Genomic DNA, 21,287 nt, shown 5'->3' with positions numbered 1-21,287 from the left:
AAGCTCGTTTTGTGACAGGTAGATTATTTCCAATGAAGAGAGGTTATGCAATAAGCCTGAGGGTAGGCCTTGGTGGGTGAGAAAATTCTCACTAACATCCAATTCCTTGAGATTCCTCAATCCACCCAATCCTAAAAAAGCAATTGCACCACAAATATATTAATTCACCACTAACTGACTTATTGAGAAATGAGAATCCTCAATCCACCCAATCCTGCAGAGAAGTAAGTGTCATTAAGCATGTTTTTAATATATCCTGGAAGTGTCATTAAGTAACCTGATTACAGATGACAAGTAAGTTTCTTGGGTATCTACTAAGGTGAATTGTAGAATTTAACTAGCGGTTATGTTAATGTGATAAGAGTCATGAGATGGAAAAATAGGCACAGTTGGGATATAAGGCTTGGATGATGATGATGATGACTATGTAAAACACAGCTACCACACTACAACATATTAATTTAGGGATAAAAATCACAGCATTAATTTGCCCCTCCCTCCTAAATGCAACAGTCCCTATAGACTAAATGGAACATGTCGAGATAATAATTTACCAACCAAAATATTTCATATCCTGCAGAAGTAGCAAGTAAATCTAGTAGAACACTTCTGACGTTGTGTGAATGATGCATACTTGTAGAGCTTCTCACTGTATGGGGATTCTTCCCTCTTTACACAAACATTAATTAATGAAATTAATTAATCAGTATGGGGACTTCCATCGGTAGCAAGTAGCAAGTAAATCTACTAGTTAATGAAATTAGTAGAACACTTCCATCTTATTTCTATGAATCGCAGAAATGAGGGCACCTATGAATTGCAGAAAAAAAAGTAGGAGCAGATTCATCAGTATGAATATTTTGTAGACATGAACTATATTCACCGATGCCTGGATCTGGTGTGAAAACTCGTTAATGATAGCAGTGAAGAAATAGATCAATCCCAAATAGAGTAGGAGCAGATTTGCAAAACATAAAACCATATTTCAGTTAGTGAAAAAAAAAAGAAGGAAGAAGGAGGAAGAGGAGGAGAGGAAGAAGAAGATTCAATTAGTGGGCGGTTGATTTCGAAGAAGAAGGAGGAGGAGGAGAGGAAGAAGAAGATTCAATTAGTGGGCGGTTGATTTCGAAGAAGAAGGAGGAGGAGGAGGAGGAGGATAATGGTTCAGCAGTGGTCTTACCTCGCCGGAGGTTGGTTCAGGATGGAAGGTGGTGATGGAGTTCTCCCATTTCTTCGACTAGATTGAAAATGAGGAGGGCATTCTTGTCCAAAAAATAAAAAAGAAATTCATAATCTGGAATGGGAATCGCATTCCCCGGAGAGAGTTCAGGAATGGCCATTCCCCCATACGAGAGATTCCCATTCTGCCTAGAATGGGAATCCCATTCCCATTCCGATCAACCAAACACTTGGAATGAGAATGGGCCATTCCGATTCCGATTCCGATTCTAAGCTCCTATTCCATCGAACCAAACAGACCCTTAGACTTTGGGAAGTCCCCCATAAAGACGATATTTTACTCTTCCATCTATTTCTCCTTAAGAAATCTTAGACCGTCAAACCTGAAGGATAGAATATGATAGGGTTATATGGGCCAAGGGTTCATAGTTCCCCAACGTTGGTTCCAGAAGGCCCAAGGCTTCAGAGGGTTACATGGACCCAGGCTCAATCGTAAAGCATTCTGGATTGAGACACCTTGCTTGGCACTATTGGAAAAATCTATGGTACCAAAAAAACTTTAACCAATCAAGTACGAGAATACCAAGTAATTGGTCACCTCTTTTATGATATCAGTTGATTCGTGGTTAATTTTTTGCAATATCATGTTCTCTTTTCATAGTCGAATCCTTCATTATTTATTTATGTTTTCGGAGGGGGATTTTGAAAGCATGGGTAGACGGGAATAAGTTCAACTGGATGAATTTTTCAAAATATTAGCAAAAGGGGTCCAGTAACTCTACATTACCCACCAGGTATATATAATGCCCAAAAGACCTGATACTAGAAAATTTACAACCAATCAACTGACATTATAAAAGTAGGAATCAATAAAGTGGGTTTTCACCTAAATTCACAGGGGTTGTGATTGGAAAAAACTTTTCTAGCATGATGCCTTTCTAGAATCATCCTTTCCATTACGATTTAATAATGATAGCAATTGTCAGAAACAGTAAGAGTAGCACAAGACAATAATTAAACAATAGGGGTATAGTTAGTAATTAGCTAAATCATAAGGGTAGTTTAAAAAATTTACCCTATAAATTATGCCCGTTCATCATCCTACAATGGAAATTCTCACTGCTCTTAAGTGTGTAATTCACTACACATGGACTTTTATTCACTCGTACATCTTATTTGTAGTTGTATCTTGTATGCCTTCTCCGATGCCAATTGGGTTGGTTGCTCAGATGATGAGTAGTCTCACGACTTTTGCATCTTTTTTTGATCCAACCTCATCTCTTGGATGTTCAAGAAACAGGCGTGCGTGCCACATTCAAGTACAGAATCTGAGTACCAGAGCATTGGTATAACAACTTCCAAACTCATATGGCTATGGTACTTATTTTCTGAGATGCATATTGAACTCCTTGTTCCTCCCAATTTGTGGTGCAGCATATATACCTTACCACTAATATGGTTTTTCACACACGCATCAAACACATTGAAATGGATTTCCATTTTGTTAGAGAATAAGTTGCTCAAAAATATCTGTGTACGATTCACGAATTATGCAAATCAACCTATTGACATTTTTATCAAAGCTCTGCTGGGTCCTTGTTTCTCCACTCTCAGACACAAGATGAATGTGTATACCCACCTTCAACTTGACAATGGAGGGGGTGTCAGAGTATAGCTTAGGGATGGTAATTTTCTCCATTTTCCCCCGTGGGGACGGGGATGGGGAAATTTTCATCCCCGTTAGTGGGAATGGAGTATGGACGGAGAGAACACTCCCGACCCCACGGGACCCCGATCCCCACCCTGTGGGATCCCTACTAATATGTATGTATATATGTATGCATACGTTATATATGCATATATGTACACATACATCTATATATTATTATTTTTAAAAATATGATTGTATATGTTTGAATCTTTTCTAATAGGATTGTAAATTTTAATTATTTTATTTTTAATTTTTAAATTAAAATAAAAAACAAAAACAAAATGGTTAACATTATAAAAAATCACGAGAAATAGGAATCCCTGTATGGGGATAGGGATGGGGATAACCTTGTCCTTGTTAGAGGGGACAGGACAGGGACGGAGATGGAGATTTTCACGGGGACCCTCTCCCTGTTCCTGCCCCGCCCCACCTCATTGCCATTCCTGGTGTATCTCCAATATACAAGGGTGCATGGGTTTGGGAGGATGAATTATATTTGAGATAAACTCAAACACTTGTACACATCAATTTGTTTTCATTGTAGCTCTATCACCATATATATGGCCCCATTTAGCGTGTCTTTCTGCACGGTCTTTCGGCTGCTTATAAGTCGGGAAGACCGAAAATTGGTCTATTCCCATTTGGCATGCAGAAGATCTCGCCGCCAAAAGACGGGGCACCAAAAAGACACAGAAAGCCCATTTTGGGCTGATTTCGAGAAGCTCCAAATGAAGCTTCCTGCATCTTCCGCATTTTAATCTCGCACAGAAAGACCCGAAACAACGCACGGAAAGATGCACATCTGCCAAACAGTCTTCGGGCTGCCTACATCTTATGTCAAAAGCTCAATGCGTCTATTGACTGTCAGAACTATGAAAAGATCTTCTCAAAAAGACTTACCAAAGAGGCCCTATATTAATACAAGTATCGAGATAGACTTAGGAGAATGGACTTTATCTTTATTTGTGTTTATTTTGAATAAGGAGAATCCCTCCTCATCTTATCTTTTTTTATACTTATCATACAGCTTGTATTAGAATTGCAAACTTATCATGTAAACCCTACAAATACAACAAGAGTTCGGCTGGGTTGTATCACCGAACTACATAATTTATTTTCAATTGTTATTTGTATTATCTTTCTTTCTTGCTGTTCTAATTCCATAGGACTCTACACTGTATATATATTCAAATCACATCAATGAATATTTATTGATCATTACTCTTTGCCAAGAGACCCTGAACCTAAAAATATTAATCTCATAAAAATGGTTTGACTGGCTGTTTAATTAATCTGGTTTTACCCGTTGTTTTAACTAGATCATCACTCTGCCCGTTCATTTCTGGTTGAAGATCCTAGAAAGAAGTTAAAGCAGGTTGTGTAGAGGAGAGTCTGCTATATATATACGGTAGAATTAATCAAGTAAAACAAAAAATAAATTAAACCCAGAAACTCTAATTCATTTCTGGAGTACGTAGAACTGCATATAAGAGCTCGTTCCAGGCATCAGGAACTCCAGAAAGACACCAATGACTGCAGTCCATTCCGGTGTGGCTATAGCTTGTGTAAATGGATGGGTGGCCATCTTTCCTCAACCTTGAGAGCATTGTCACGTCCAGCAAATAGACAGGCGTCGACATACTACTCAGCATCTTCTGCACCAGAGCTTCTCCTTCAGAAGAACCCTGCAACTGATCCGAACTTTCCACCGGTCGGATTTGCCTGAAACAGGTTGTCATCCTTGGTGCATTCCATTCACTACCACTGATAGATCAAAGGAGATTAATAAAGAAATAGGTAAATTTGTGGGACAGGAATTATGATCAATTTGTTTTCTCTCTCTTGTTCTTTGGTTGATGATTAATTATTTCTTACTTGTAATGAGCTGGAGAAATTCCTTGGAAAAGGACTTTGGTCTTCAAAGGATCTACATTGGCCTCCACCCATTTGGCCCATGTTGCCAACCCCATCTTGAAAGCAGCCAAACGATCCATGTCTCTCAATAATCTATTCCCCACTTGAAAGTAGTCCCACCTGCAATTCAACGTCAGGCTCTTAAAATCAAGGTTTGTTGGCTGCTTTGGGGAGATTTTGAAAAAGTAGGGGGTGTCAATGGGTTGGGTTATTTGATGGGTAACGCAGCTTGACCGAACCCTAGGGTTTGAGGTAAGTTTGTAACTTTTTTCGGGTGTAGGATCGGGTCAGGGATTCAGTTCTTCAATCCAAGTCGGGTTTGGGCTTCATCATCCTGACCCACCAGGCTATAATACCTCTACATGGCTACACACACAAATACAAATACAAACCCACCAACCCCCGAGAAGTCTTTTCCTTTTCTTTTATTTTTTAACACCAAAAGGCAAATTAAGAAAAATAGCCCATTTTTCCCATTTTTATTTACTTTTAGTAGAAATTAGAATTCTGTTACTTTTATTATCCTTTCACATCTAATTGGACATCGGTCCTCAAGAGGCATTGGTAAGAATGAATTTGAAATGCCTACATAATGTATTAGCACAAACAAAACTTTTAATTGCTCTTTTTTTTTAATATATGTTATGAAAAATACAATAACTAAAAGATTTAATAAGTAATTAATAATGTAAAAGTAAAAGTAAAAAAAAAAATGAAAGCGCAATCACACAAAAAAGTATAATTAATAATTTGCTGGTTGGGTTATCAGGTTGAACAATACAGGGTTGAGTGGGTTTGGGGATTGCATTTTGTTAAGTCGGGTTGAGTCTTGGAATGACAATTTTTCCCATAAATCAAGGCCTTGCCTTACCCAACCCTAAATTGGGCGGGTTTTCCCTGATCTTAAACAGGGACAGGGTGGGGAGGGGAAAATATTTTTCCCCTAAACCAGAAATAGGGTGAGGATGAGGTTTGAATATAATTCCCCAAATCTATTATGAACCCAGTGGTAAATTATTAAAACACTCTTAATTTTAATATTAATTACTAAAATATTCCTGAATTTCTCCCAAATTCATAAAACCTCTAGGATTTTATAATCTCATTTTTAAGATACCTCCAAATTCTCATAAATCAATTTTTAAAATACGTTAAATGTCCATAATCCTATTTCTAAAATACCTCAAATTTAATGTGATTTTAGGTGATTGCCTCAAGGTAAAAAAAATTTAAGAATTCCCCATCCACACTGGGAAGGGAGTGCCCCATCCCAAACCTGGCTGCCCCGTTGCCATTCTAGTCGGGTCTGATTAGGGTGGAGGCAAAGCTCTACTGAACCTGACCCATTGCCATTGACATCCCTATTGCAAAAATAGAGATAGAGATAGAGAGAGAGAGAGAGAGAGATAAAGAAGAGAAAGCTCTCACTCTCGAGTGGGTCCTTTGTGATTCCACCAATGCCAAGTATTAAAGATGAGCACATCAACGCCTTTCCATGCATTGCCACCATTGATAGAGTTGAGTTTGAGAACTCGTCCAATTTTTTCTTGCACAAGATCCACCAGGAATGCATTCCGAGAGAACATAACTGAAACCCCATAATCCTGGAAAATTGAGGGAAGCAAAAAGATAAGCCTCTCTGTGCATAGAATCTATGAACTCCCCATCGTCATATACCAGATTTCTTGACAAGAATTATAGATATTCATTAACTCTCTATATCTCTTTGAATCATAATATGTTGAGATGTTTTCCTCTCCACAAACGATTTCTCTCATTTGTCTCTATCAAAAATACCCAAAATTGAATGGTGGTACAGTAGAAAAAGCCCAGGTTTATAGTGGGGCTCGTAAGGTATGACAATGAACAATATGAACAATATTGATCAGAGTAAAGAGAAATGAATCCTTAGACCCACCAAGAATTTAAAGGTTGAGAGACCCCCATCTCTCACTAAGGTGTACTTTGACTTTGGAAGAGAAGTGTGAAGCATGCAAGTGAGTGATTGCCATTGGTTGAGGCTTAGAGAATCTCCAACAAACATGATTCTTTTGCCTCTAAGTCTCCATAAGAAGTCATGACCATTGAACCTGCATCGAATCATGCAAAGAAATCAATGCTCAACCACTAGAGAATGATCAGATAGCATGTGATATGCTGAGAGGTTGAGAGATCGAGAGTATTTTATCATGCATAGCTGTCAGCAGGTTTGCTCTTCGATCGTTATTTCAATTCATAGAGGTTCATTATTGCTTGTTTGGTTGGTGGAATCCTTTGCCTAGCTAGACTCAATTCATCGTTTTTTCAGATTCAGACTCATGACCACTCAATAATGGAATGAAATAATTTATTTTTTCCATCTTTTATGCAGTTGAGAGAGAATAAGTCAACATGCATGCTTCTAAAGAGGAATCCCTTGACCTACCAATTAAAGGAGTTAAGTAAGATTTAGGCGATATAACAACCCAAAATAAAGAAAGTAACATGCAACCAGTGTTTATTTATCAGACAATGATTCCATTTATATGATCATTATTTTATCACTGAAAGTACTATGGCTATGACAAGGAAGTAATATCGTTCCATATCCAGCTGAAGTGGCTGAACTGAATAGCTTTTTTGTTTTCGGTAAATAAGTGTTTCAAGTAAGAGGTTTTGCACTCTTTAATGGCTAAAACTGAAGTTGGGCCGATTACTGTACACTTGTATTAATTAATTATTTTATTTACTATATACGAATCATGGTTCAGCCACACTTCAGCCATTATTAAACAGCTCTAATACAAATTTGTGTTTTCCATGCTTGACAATAAACTAATCCTCCACATCAATTAATAACTAACAAACTAATTGATAAATTTAGAGGAAGAGTGCATTCAATAAAGGATACCCAACTGGGGTTTGGGGTGGTAGTTTTTAAGAATTGAATTTGCAACAGATATGATTCAAACCACTTGGAGGTGGAATATGGGTGTCAATCGAATGCCACTCTGATGATAGAAACCCCTCAGACCTCTCCTTTCTTCTAATGTAACTTTCTTCCTGTTCTTCTTCTTTTTCTTCTTCTTCTTCTTCTTCTCCTCCACCTCTTCCTCCTCCATCAAATTTTATGATGTTTTCTCCTTAAACATATGACAGGTTTGTCTACTAAAACTTTAAATATTATAGATATATCTATTACTTCTCTCTTTCTCTCTCCACCCAATTGATTATGAAATTAAGATTTTATTAATAAAACAATAATTGCTTTCTTAGCCCAAAAGAAAATTATGATTTTCTTTTAGACAATGTTATTGATGATAGCGGTATCTTTAATTAAAAAGTAGAGACCAAAGGAGTAGGGCATACCTTGGTAAGTCGCAACCATTAGGCTTCCATCTGTATTTAAGGTATAGTTTATCAGGCCTTCCATTCTTCTGGCAGTCGAATATGGATTCAATGGAAGGACAACTTGAGGGATTGTAAAGGGGATAGGCTTCATCATAGACCCATCTCCCGTCGAAAAGATCACAGCCCCACGATTGTTTCCCTTGTCCCCACCGGCTTACATTATTAGAATGCTCCCCATGCACTCGTTGGAGGAGAAAAAGAAAATTCAGTACTAGTATTGCAACAAAACACATAGAGCCCTGACACCTCAAACCCATATGGGGTTTTGGCTTAAAAATCAAAAGAAGATAGGAAACAAAAAGCCAAGAACGAGAGAGAGAGAGAGAGAGTTTAAATAGAAGTGAGAATGCAGCAGTTATGCATGGGATTTTTTAGATTGGATTGTGGTTTGTAGTTGTTATTTTCAAATGGGTTACAGAAAATCGCATTAATTGGTCCTTTAAAATGGACTCGTAATGGGCAATAAATCTTGCTCTTTTCTTTTTCTTTGATGGAGAGAGAGACGTGATTTGAATATTTTGCTTTTCTATATTATTTATTTAGTTGTTGAATGTTGTAGATGGGGATGGATTTATTGGACATGAGGTCTATCATCGTCCGTTAACTCTAATTCCCTAACAATTACGTGGCCAATCAGCCAATCAATCCGATAGATTCTATCGAAAGCTAGTAAGCAACAAACTTTGTGCAACTCTTGAATTGCATAGACTCGTTGTTTATTAGCATTCTTCTTTGTCTTTAAGACAAAGATATCACTTAGATGCGTGATGCTCTTTTAAGGTGGTGGGCCGTGGAAGCAACTCAGGATTATCTAAGCCACCATCTTTTACTACTAGTGGTCCAGTTGCAAACCAGAACATGGGTGGGCTCACTCACACGGTCACACCCATTGGACATGGACAGTGATAGCTTAACAGACTGAGCTGATTTATATAATCCAATATTCCACAAGCCCAGTTGTCCGAAAGAACCCAATAAGACATAATAATACACCCATCAACTCATTTCTTGATCATTATTAGCCTTAATCTTCTCTACATTATTATTGAATAAAAAATGCAATGTAATCGGGCAACCAATCGAGCAGCAAAGACGATCATTTCGTCGAACAGGTAGACCACAATTAATTAATTCCAACAGTCTTGATGATTCATATATATATAATAATGGAATTAAGAGGAAAATAATGATCATCTCACAGCTCACAGGAGAAGAGATGCATAAAGGAGCTCATTCCAAGTATCAGGAACACCGGCTAGACACCAGTGACTACAGTCCATTCCCTGTGCCCCATCAGGGCCGTAAGCAGAGGGGTGACCATCTTTCCTCAGTTGCGATAACGTCGTGATATCAAGCAAATCAACTGGTTTCAGCATCTTACTTAACACATTCTTCACTACAGCTGCTGATTCAGGTGAACCTTCGGGGTATGTTGACCCACTTACCGGCTGCGTTTGCCCATTGCAGTTCATCCTTGCTTGGTTCCATTCGCTGCCGCTGTGTTCATTAATTTGGCATTTACAAAACTGGAAATCATCAGTGTCTATAAAATTAACAATACTCATCCTACTAAAGATTTTATGGGTCATTTGCATGATCTTGTGGGTTATAAACTGTTGGACCCACATGATATCAACCAATATCTGATCATCAATGTGGAAGTGGAACCAATGGATGCCACTTAGTCCGGCCATGTCAGCCTGAATCCAACTTGAAAGGTTGGAGGTCAGGTCAGTGTTCATGTTGAAAATCTGAACTTGGGTGCAACTTGGGCGGGCTCCGGTGTAAATTCATCAAATTGGGTATCCGACTTGCACCCCCTACTCTGAAGTCTGAACTCAAATTGACTTTGGCTTGGTTTTGGGCCTGAGGCCTTGACAACCCAATCCAATCCAAACCCAATATGTCTTCATATTTTATAAAAATACATATATATGTACATTTATGTGTATTAGCTAACTCAAAGTCTGAGAAGTGGGAACATTTTTCTTTTTTTTTGTGAAAGAAAAAAAATGAAGAAATTGGGTCAAAATGAAATTATTGAGTTGGGTTGGGCGACCTCAGCCCAACTTGCTTTCCTAGGCACCCACCATTGATGTTTACCCTATAATAATTTGTGTACTTTATTCTTAGAGCTTACATGTAATGGGTTGGAGAAATGCCCTGAAAGAAAACTTTTGTTGAGGCTGGATCAATGTTGGAGTCGACCCAATTGGCCCATGTTGTCATTCCTTTCTCAAAAGCAACCAAACGATCCATGTCTTTGTATACATTGCCTCCTTCTTCAATGTAGTCCCATCTGCAATATGTACAAATACCATTTTCCTAGTTTTCTTTTAGTTATCAATCATCTCTGTATATAGAATTCAATATAATACCAAAATAAAATACAATTTAACAAAAACCCCAAGTTTATGAATTGGGGTTCTTACGGTTGTTTGCTTCCTGTGTGGATCCACCAGTGCCAAGTGTTGAAGATCAACATGTCGACGCCCTTCCATGCATTGCCGCCTTCAATGGAGTCAAGTTTTAGAACTCGCCCTATTTTTTCTGGAACTATGTCAACCAGGTATTCGTTGCGTGAGAGTATTACCGACACTCCATAGTCCTGTCAAATCCTTAATTATTTGATTATACTCTTGATTAACAACAATAGAATAACTACAAATGATTCATTAAAGCAGTTATAATTTGTTTGATCTGCTTAATAATAGAGCAAAATGTATGTACAACAGAGTTCCAAAGATATCGCCACATATTTGTTATCTCCATTAATGGGTTTGTGTCTTCTAACGCTAAAGGTTTTTGGACCTTGTCTTTAGGAAGAGGACGCTTTGTCTCCATTAGTAATACAGAACTGAGTGTCAATTTTCTTTTAACTTATTATATTGCTTCAGTCACTTTACAGCTTTATCTAATTTTCCAAAAGCAATTAAGCACTTGGAAAGTACCCAAGAGACTTGCCTATAACTTGGTCCAGAAATCAAACATTTTGTGGACAATCAACAACAGCAATCAACTGTAAAAGTGGTGTTTGATTCAAGCAGGAAGCAAACAACCCATATGAAAATTTATCAAACAGATGGAATGTAGGATACAGAAACCTACCGGCAATGTAAATATCTGCCTGTTCACCAAGGTGTAGTTTGCTTGTGGAACTGCAGCATGAAGCATGCAGATTAGTGATTGCCACTGGTTGAGGCTTAGTGAGTCACCCACAAACATAATCTTTTTCCCCTTGAACCTCCTCAAGAAATCCACTGCGTTGAACCTAAAATCTCAAGTCAAAAGAGGAATATTACTCCACATCAAACTTCGAGCTCGAGATCAGCTCAAACCCATCTGGTGGTCAGAGACTGATCAGTGTGGTTAGGTTTTGTATAAGAGTATGTACAAAGGAAGCCCATTATTCTTCATTCTTTTTTCTAGTGGAAAATATGGCAGCCCAGATACAGTGTAATGGAAAACTAAATGGATAACAAATCCAATTGGCCCATAGGAAAGTACTTTGAAAACTAATTCACAATTACATGCATGGTTTTCACGTGGTTCTTTCATATATGAAAATTTTGCACGTGCAAATCACATGCATGACACCTAGGCCCAATCTGTACTAAAGGGAGACTGCTAGGGGCTCCAGCTGGAATCCAAATAATCATTAACAGTTTTGGGCCATTCACGATAGCCCACGACAGCTCCATACACAAGGGGCCCATTTTGAATGTTATGCTAAAATGATAAAACCAAACCCTTTGATTTGATTTGATGCATTATTGTGGCCCCACCTTGACTTAGATAAAGTAACGTTGTGGTGGGGCCAATAGTGATAAATTGAAGGCCACGATTCTTAGCTATAGCAAAAGTAAACTCTACCCAAGTGGAAAGTACCCTGCTAAGATTATCTGACTTTGTAGACAGATAAGTCAATTGTCAACAAAGATAGCTTATATCATCTATTCACTGAACCAAAGCTTATATTCAGCCCAGCCCTCCCAAACGAGCCCTTAGTATTTCATATATCCACACCCTCTTAACCTATATATACTACAGGGAAAGACAACCTTAGAAGCTTTAGAATCCAATAATAGAGATCTCCTCTGATTTGATCACGTTTCATGACTTGCCTAGTCCATGTCAGCTCTGTAACCCATCTATTGTATCTCTATCTCACCCTCAAGTACCTTAGTCATTGGAAATTAAGCTTTGATATTATTCCATTTCATTTCTAAGAATTCAATAAAATGATTTTAGCTTTGCCACCTGGCAAGGCAAGGTCTGTTGGGCCGAATTAAGTTGGCGCATTCCTGGGCACCGGCCTATGCAGCCATGTCCTAGATTCTTGTGTCCAATCCAACTTCTCTGAATCTCTGTAGGAGATTGATGTTGTTGGCTTGTTGCAAACCCATATATTATATACAGGCTCCAATTTTAACCGGGTCAGATTTTGGTTCCAAGACACAAACAAGGGCCGAGGCAGGTCCAGCTCCAGCCCTGCCAAATGCCAATAGGTGGACCGACCCGGGAAGCCTCAATGCCGACACAACCTCAATTTGTCTACAATGCACCAATAATCATTTCTGAAGACGACAAGGAAGAAAAAGCATAGAAAAGAGTGGGAGACGGATTACCTGGGCAAGTCGCATCCGGTGGGCTTCCATCTGTATTTGAGGTACTGCTTATCAGGCCGGCCATACTTCTGGCAATTGAACTCACTATCGATGAACGGACAGCTTGCCGTGTCGTACAAAGGGAAGGAATCATCCAACACCCAACTCCCTTGGTAGAGGTCGCAACCGCTCGACGCTAGCCCGCCCAACTCCCGGCGAGCTTGGTTGAAACAAGCAGAAATCAGCAGCACAGCAGCAGAAAACAGGCCATACTTTTGAAACCCAATTCCCATCCTAGTTTTCAGATAACAAAAGAATAGAATGTGGATGAGAGAGTTGGTGGAAGAAGAAGAAGAAGCTCTCTCAGACAGAGAGAGAGAGAGGAGAACTATACAGCCTACAAGCGTAGGAAAATGATGATTTAATGAGAGGTTGTACAAAGGAAAATAGGGACATTAGATTAAATAATGGGGGAGACTGGTGACGGTGTAATCCCCATCAGTCCATCTAATCCACCATTTTCCAAGATACAAAGGGAAGAAAGACGAAGGGAAGTAGTCGTTTTAGGCTTTTAGCACGAGTCACGGGTTGTGATGACTCGTGCATGTGTGAAAAGAATAAGAGCAGGGTCTACACTTAACACACCCCAAAGCAGAGATGCGGCTGCAACTTGAATACAGCGGATAGTGATGGGTCCTGTACTCACTGGACCGTCTCTGACTCGGACCAAACCAAGCAATTGAACCTGTAACCTACTGAGGTTTTTGGGTCCCAGTTACTTGGCAATTTCTAGACGCTAATACCCACCTGCCAGAGTTGGACCAAACCGGAAAATTGAACCAGTTAATCAAAGACCCAGATGAACCTAACCATAGTCCAACTAATAAAACTATGATCCTGTGACTGTGAGCTTTTCTGGTTGTAATTTCTATCTGGTATGGTCTGAGTATGATAACATTGACCCCATTATGATGTTCAATTCAAAGATGTAATTATAGATGCTAATGAACGGATTTGCTGTTGGAATTCAATATGGTCACATTTTTTTATATATGTAGATATGATCTGGATGGACCCAGATCTACATTTTAATCAGTCAATCCCTACCCAAATTCCATTTGTCCATAATACCAAATAAATAGATAAATAAATAAAATTCTTTTTGTCACTCCCCTCTTTCCTGGGCTCCCAAATACAAAATTAGTAGGGCTGCAATCGGGTCCAATTGAATCTCGGGTATAGATTCAAATTCCATTGCAAAATTTTTACAAAATTAATCCATTAACCTTACCACAGAGAGACTCAGTACTAACTCCATGTTTGGCGAGATGCAATTGACCACCACAACTATTGAACCAATCTTGTTGATAGAACTGTAGACGAAGCACATGAAAAGAAAAAAAAAATACTGAAATTAAGAACAATATGAAATTCGAATAGATCCAAAAGACAGTCGAAAAAGATATTGTTTAGATGGGGTGGTACCATCAAACAGCCCTCGTGAGTCAGACTGAAAACAAATGGAAGAACAAGATTTAGAATAACGAACATGGTGATCATGTGGTGGGGACGCTCCATTGTCAATTCTATAATTTGGTTCCAACTCTTTGTTCAATAATCTGTTGCTATTGAAGTGTGACTTAACAAATTGCATCTTTTGAATAAAAACAAAAGTAAGAGGGAAATGGCCGTAGCCATTGTCCATTGAAATGTCTATATTTTACCATAAATTATTTCAAACCAGATTGAGTGCCATTGTCAATAATAATTAGTGCCTCAAATGGTACCCATTTACTCAAATTTGAATTTAATCCCATTAAGGCTGATCTGAATATAATTGGGTCAAATATAAATTCACACCTATCTGATCCAATATAATACAATCCATTTTGATTCAATTTAAATGTATATATACTTATATATATGAAAGTTATATAAGTTGTTTGGTTTTTTTTAGAAGGTTGATCTTTTTAGTAAGACCTCCTAAATGGATTGCTGCTGTAGGAATAGTGAGAATTGAGAGCATATTATCATTAGGGGGTGCAAGTGGGTGCCCAAGTTGAAGAATTTATACTGTGTTTAAGGCTGGGCCCATTCAAATTTTTACAAATTCTCAACTTAAGCGGCCCAAGTTGCACACCTAATAATCATAGCTATCCAATGGGTCCTGGGCTATTATAAGACCCAATTATGACTTTTTCTTCTCATTCCCGGGTATTTTATCTTGAATTATCCAATGGGTCATGGACTATTATAAGGCCCAATTATTATTATTATTATTTGCATTCTTCAGTTTCCTGTTAACAAAGATACAACTCAAGAATTCTTCCATTTTTATGGGGTTAAAATAGTAAGTAAATGTGATCATTTTTGTAACAATAATGAAAACCAAGGGCATATTATAATGAACAGGTAGGGATTTGTTGTTGAAGCTTCAATAGAAAAAGATGGTATTGAAAGGTTATGATTGGCTGGGGCAGCATCTTGTGGTATTCAGCATTTGTTGATGTATCGTAGATGTTCCTTCGGCTCAATTTGTTTGCAGATGGAATTTCAATTACAGTGGCGTAAATACATGGCAGTGCAAAAAGGATGAATGTAAATTCTGATTTACTTTTACAATTTTTTATCAAATGAATGTATGGATATATGGCCGAAGATGTTGTGGTAGGGCAGGTGTAAATTATGTGACAGTAATAAATTTATGAGACCCACTGTAAAAAGGTGTGGGTCTTATGTATTTTATTATTGGCGTGGAACATTATCATTGGTTCTACATTCTACCGAACAGTCATTACATTCAGTTAATCCTTGCTCATAGTGATTAAATTGGATTTAGAGAAGGCTTACAAGGATGTTCATTATCTTCCTTCTTTATTTACATTTTTTTTTTTGAGAAGGCAGTTGATGAAGGGAAATTTGGCCCGACCTTGCGATCGCCCGACGCGTGGCAAAGGCAAGCAGCTTGGGACAGTAGAGCACCCAAAGCGAACATCGGAAGCAAGTCCAAACTCACTGCCGAGCCCCAACTCCAGACCGCTGTATTTAGTCCGAGTTCCTTGTTAAGAGCGAACTCCCTGTTAAAGGTCCGAGCTCCCTAAAAACCCGAGCTCCCTAAGTCCTAGCTCGGTACTAAGAGCCCGAGCTCCCTAAAGAACCCGAGCTCCCTAAGTCCTAGCTCGGTACTAGGAGCCCGAGCTCCCTAAAGAACCCGAGCTCCCTAAGTCCTAGCTCGGTACTAGGAGCTCGAGCTCCCTAAAGAACCCGAGCTCCCTAAGTCCTAGCTCGGTACTAGGAGCCCGAGCTCCCTAAAGAACCCGAGCTCCCTAAAGAACCTGAGCTTCCTAAGTCCAAGCTCCCTACTAGGAACCCGAGCTCCCTGATAAAAGCGAGCTCCCTCCTGAGAACCCGAGCTCCCTGCGAGGAGCACGAACTGTACTGGGCCCCAAGCCTCACAAAGCTGGCCCGAGCTGACCCGTGGCAGCTCGGAACACTCCAAACCGAACTCAAGGCACCTCGCTCGCCACTCCAACACTTCACTTCCAAAGCACCAGGCCAGCCAGGCGTACCCGATACCAAAGACGTCTTTATCCAAGGGCGGCGTACTTGACTGATTTGGGATCTGACGCCTGACAGCCACCTTTCAAACGGCTTCCTGCCACCGCCACCTGCTACCGTCGTCGCTAGCCGCAGAGACGGCTCCGACAAAAGGAATAGTGGCGATTCTGTCCGACCAGAGGAAATGACACCCGAACTGGTAGGAGTTCAGAAGTAATCATGTCCGATCTGACGGAGGCCTGGAAGTGAGTGCGCGAGGTGGTTATAAAAGGCTTCTACCCCCCCAGGGATGAGGTATGCTAACTTTCGCGCTATCTGGTTATTCTTGCCTTTGAAGAATTCTAACTTGAGCTTCGGAGCCTTTACGCTGGGTTCTCCCCGGAGCTTCTCTTCTCCTCCCGTTTCAGGTCCCTGTTACCCATTTCAGAGGCGAGATCATCAACAGCTAAGACCGGCCAGATCGTGCATCATCAGCAGCAGAGAGGGATTTGATAAAAAGCTTTGAGGTTGGAAGAGAGGGATTTGTTGGAACCATGACCAAATCTGCTTCTACCTCTAATTAATGCTCTTTCTTCTGCCCTAACTAACATCTCTAGCACCATGGATAATCCCCAAACCCAGGGATAATCTCTGGCTAACACTATCGGCAATGGCCCATGGCTCACAATGCCGCCATTTATGCCTCTTGGTCATCTCATCACCACCTATGATGCTGAGAACTTCCCTAGTTTCCTTGAAAGGATTCTTGGAGGTCATGGATTGCTGTTGAAACCAATCCCTTGGATGCGGCACCGAAATTGTGAACAAGGTTGAGTTCTCTACTAATCCTTTCAAGGTTTTCACTTTTCACCAACTCTAAGGCCATTGCTAAGCAATTAAAGTTTTCGGATCCAGTGATGGAGAAAGATGGTTTTGGAATTGTGGGATATCAGCTTGAAGTCTTGAACTAGTAAAAAATAAACTACCCTGTTGCAGGGACAAGATGGGGAAGGAAAACACAAATGACGATGGCCAATGGTCATTACATATGTTTTCCTTTTTACTTGTATTGTATATCAACCAAGCACATGTAAAAGTTGCATTATGCATTTACCTCCTTGTAACCAAATGGGATGAGTGTAAATGGGTACAATGCTTCGGTCCCCATTTTACATTCTCCTAAATTGGACATGACATACTGGGTGTTTGGTTCCGCTTACGTTTATTCGATAAATGTTTTGTACTTGTGTGATTGTAAAATCAAAAAATATATTTAATGAGGGCGTTTATGACACATATGTGTCATTAAGCACCACATCAGCAAAATACCAATTTCAAGAACTCCAAAATGAAGATTCCTGAAACAGGAGAGGTGTACAAAAACCGAAGTTTACTTTTACAAACTTCAATATACATAAATGCAATTAATGAGGCATTTGTTGACAGGGTGCCTATGTGACACCGTTGATAAACGTTTACTCAATAAACGTAAACAAAACCAAACATATACATAATTTCATGATGTAAAAGTGTATTTACACTAAACAAATGCAACCTTAAGGACTTGATGTAATTATTTATAAGATGCACAGGCTTAATTAAAACTTACATTGCTATTACTAAAACCTTAGAGACCAATGGTTTAAACGGAAAAAATGACTAGAATTTTCTTAAACTTTATACTAAACTGTGAAAATTCTAAGTATGAAAATCTAAGAAGTCAACTCCCATATCTTACGAGTCATTCACTAATTAAAGTTTCTAAGATTATAGATAATTAATAGTCAATTGGCCATAAGGAAATAATTAATTACTTATGACAGTAGAGATGGGTATTAGTAAGTAGCCAGCTACCTATGACAGCAAGTGTGGTGTCACATTGGCTCTTGCTTGTAGTCAATTAATGAAAAGTTAGTATTCGACTATGTCTAACAACCGTTAACAAGTTACATGAGTAATTGATAGTAGTTGACTAGAAGAGAAAATATTCTCTCTTATGAATAGTAATTGCCTACTTGAACCTCTAGTAGTTGATCACCTACTTTTGACAAATTAAAACAATCAACCGTTGGCTGTGATAATCAACTACTCTACAAAGAAAGAAGATTTTTTTTTTTTTCGTTCAAAAGCTCAATGGCTCTTTCTTCTTCTAGTAAGACTTTAGCAATGTTGGCAATAAGTTTTAAACATTTTTAAGAATAGTTTAACCCCTTCCCAATAGCGCTATAACGGTCACAAGCTTTCTAAATTCGATTTATACTATTTATGCATGAGTTTGGGGTGACTTGACATTACATTGATTGCAATGTTTTTTAATAGTCAGATTAAAGTATATTTTTTTGTGATTCTAAAAATCAATCGAATCTATAGGTTGACATAGCACAAGTATTATGCTTCTAAACAGACAAAAAAAAATATGTATTTTTTTGGGAGAATGACTGATCAGCCCAGGGTCAAAATTTGTAGGTTCAAAGTACTGTTGGGGTAGGTGTTAGCTCAGAATTGATGCCAATTTATGGGTGGACATTGGTGCATAGAGTGTGGGTTGTGGTCCTTTTGAATGTTTGTAGCTCTGTAATAGGGCTGTTCACAAATAAATCCAAACTGACCAACCCGGCCCGGCCCAACCCGAGTTAGCCAGTTTTTCTTCACTACCGGTCAGTTTCAGGTTGCAAAAATGAACAAACCAATAATTCGGTTCGATTCGGTTTCAATTTCATATGTGAAAACCGAAACCGAACCGAGTTATGTGAAAAAATATATATTCTGAAAAAATATCTATTAAATATAGATATTTTAGTTTTAAATAATAAATATATATCTGAAAAAATATATTCTGAAATATATCAGATATATATTTCCAAAAATTAGAAAATATATATTTTGATATATTTGTATATATGTTTTGGTTTTAAATATATATTTCCAAAAAATATATTCTAAAATATTATATATAATATTTGCACTTTGACTTCATGTGCATTGTGCAACCTTGGAGTTGGCTAAAACCCAAACCAATCCAAATCGACCCAAACCGACTCAAACCGATCAAGTCGATTTTACTTAATAGAGGGTCGATTTCGATTTAGTCTATAGGTAACCCAACCAAGTCGGATCGGTTGAAAAAGCACTACTAAACCAACCCAACCCGATCCATGAACAGCCCTACTCTGCGGTGTAAATCAGAAATCTGCTTTGGACAAATCCATACTTCGTATTTTTTGTTCTGAATTGATAACTCTTACTAGATAAGATGACGACACCTCTTGCAATTTGCATGGCATATGTTTTTTTGTAGTGCAATCTCATTAGAATTAATACAAATGCATGAGACCCTACAAGAAAATCTGCCTAAACCAGGGTTTGGTGTCAGCGGTCATTTAAGACTGCCGCTATGGTGAGAACTAAGGTAGAGCTTTTAAAGAGACCGCCGCCTAGAAGCAAAAATTAAAATTGGGCAGCGGTCTTTGGGAACTAGCAACGATGTATTTTAGTATTAAACCAGACCTTTGCTTAGTCTCAGTTTGGAAGGAGTACAAATGCAATATGTACAATGCAAAATACATACAAAATAATACAAAAATATAAGACTTTGCATTCTATATATTTGCATTTGTACTCCTTCCAAACTGAGCATTAAGGTTTTATTTTGGTTTGATTCAGGTTTTATTTTATTTCATATGTAATACAGTTAAAACAAAATACTGAAACAAAATTAAAGTATAGAATTTGCACTTACGTAGATTTGCACCAGCACAAATGAAATTGCAATGCAAACAAACTAGGCCTAATCATTTTTATTTTGGATTATGTTTTGCTGACATCTAAAACCATAAAACAACATAAATAGGACATGGTCCCTACCCGGCTACCTCCACCCCTACCCAATTCATGTGGCCACTTACCTAAAAGCTAAAAGATCAGTACCGTTGCAAAAAAATTGAACAACTTAGCTAACTTAACTTTTAGCTCTCTGGATTTTGATTTACTGTAGTCCTAATAGTTGCTTTCATGAATTCCATCAAATCCTTATCAAAAATTAAAACAACGGTAGCTAGCTTTTCTACTGCTATTGGAGTCTGATTCTGATCAAGTATTTATCATTGGGATAATTTTTGTACAACTAATTCTTTAATGTGTGACCCATCTAATGGTGGACCCTTTCCCTGTTTACTTGGACAGATGTTAGCTTAGTGAAACAATGCATATCTTGATTTTCAGGCTAGTTCATAAAAAATGCTAATAAGGAGAAGATTATTATATCAGAGTTTTGAAGAAACTGAACTTCTCATGCTAAACCAGAAGATTAAGAGCCTGGAAAAGCGGTTTGATCTCATATAGTAGTAGTTATCAACTAAAAATATAAATAAATAAATGAGCTTAATAGTCTCATGTCAAACTCCGAGCATTTAATAGCATCTCGTCTTTGCGTTTCATTTAGGCTGTGTTTAGAAACAATGCAAATAAGTTTGAATGTAAATATATAGTGTAAAATGATTCATATAAATTATAAAGTTGGGTTAGTTTTGCACTGACCAATTTACCTTCTTAACAAATAGACTTTTAGCTGTAATGGATGCAAACAGGAATTCCAATAAAGCATATGCCTTTTTATCAAAAGCTTATTTGAATGCAAATTAATTTACTTTTTTTTTATTGATGTACTTTTACATCTTATTATCAATGTAAATATGCATTGGTCTGTCATTTGTCAATGCATAAATGTAAATATGCATTGGTCTGTCATTTGTCAATGCATAAATATAAATATGCATTGGTCTGTGTTGTATCATCCTTTTCTGCTTAATGAAATCCATTTGTTTTCACCAAAAAAAAAATATAATATTACCAAACACAGGCAAAAGTGAACTAGAATGTAAATTTACCCTGAACCGGGATTTACACTCTATTTGTATTTGTTTCCAAAGGCAGCCTTAGGTAACATTTCT

At 38.2% G+C, this 21,287-nt stretch overlaps 2 protein-coding genes across 5 annotated transcripts; both read right to left on the bottom strand.

Annotated features, from left to right (window-relative positions):
* Positions 1-4,023: 4,023 nt before the first annotated feature.
* LOC104608432 (protein trichome birefringence-like 41) lies at positions 4,024-9,145 on the bottom strand. 3 transcript variants are annotated; one of them, XM_010274436.3, is made up of 5 exons: positions 8,153-9,145; positions 6,723-6,894; positions 6,233-6,408; positions 4,766-4,924; positions 4,030-4,612 (listed from the first exon to the last, which is right to left on the bottom strand). In XM_010274436.3, the coding sequence occupies exons 1-5, from the start codon at positions 8,449-8,451 to the stop codon at positions 4,345-4,347; spliced, it is 1,074 nt and encodes a 357-aa protein (XP_010272738.1). In that variant the 5' UTR covers positions 8,452-9,145; the 3' UTR covers positions 4,030-4,344. The 3 variants fall into 3 exon arrangements, with proteins under 3 accessions (XP_088746668.1, XP_010272738.1, XP_010272737.1); XM_010274435.3 differs by having other exon boundaries at positions 4,036-4,654; XM_088890542.1 differs by lacking the exon at positions 4,766-4,924 and having other exon boundaries at positions 4,024-4,654.
* Positions 9,146-9,293: 148 nt separating this feature from the next.
* Positions 9,294-13,408, bottom strand: LOC104608433 (protein trichome birefringence-like 38). Of its 2 annotated transcripts, XM_010274437.3 has the most exons (5): positions 12,823-13,408; positions 11,303-11,465; positions 10,627-10,802; positions 10,335-10,493; positions 9,294-9,691 (listed from the first exon to the last, which is right to left on the bottom strand). In XM_010274437.3, exons 1-5 carry the CDS (start codon positions 13,092-13,094, stop codon positions 9,397-9,399), a joined length of 1,065 nt encoding a protein of 354 aa, XP_010272739.1. In that variant the 5' UTR covers positions 13,095-13,408; the 3' UTR covers positions 9,294-9,396. The 2 variants fall into 2 exon arrangements, with proteins under 2 accessions (XP_010272739.1, XP_088746669.1); XM_088890543.1 differs by lacking the exon at positions 11,303-11,465 and having other exon boundaries at positions 12,823-12,993.
* Between the last annotated feature and the right edge of the window lie 7,879 nt (positions 13,409-21,287).

This window comes from Nelumbo nucifera, chromosome 6, assembly GCF_055504915.1.
Source record: "Nelumbo nucifera cultivar China Antique chromosome 6, China Antique-T2T, whole genome shotgun sequence".
Classification (NCBI taxonomy): Eukaryota; Viridiplantae; Streptophyta; class Magnoliopsida; order Proteales; family Nelumbonaceae; genus Nelumbo; species Nelumbo nucifera.
Note: the sequence above shows the minus strand (reverse complement) of the source record. Positions and strands in the feature narration are given on the sequence as shown.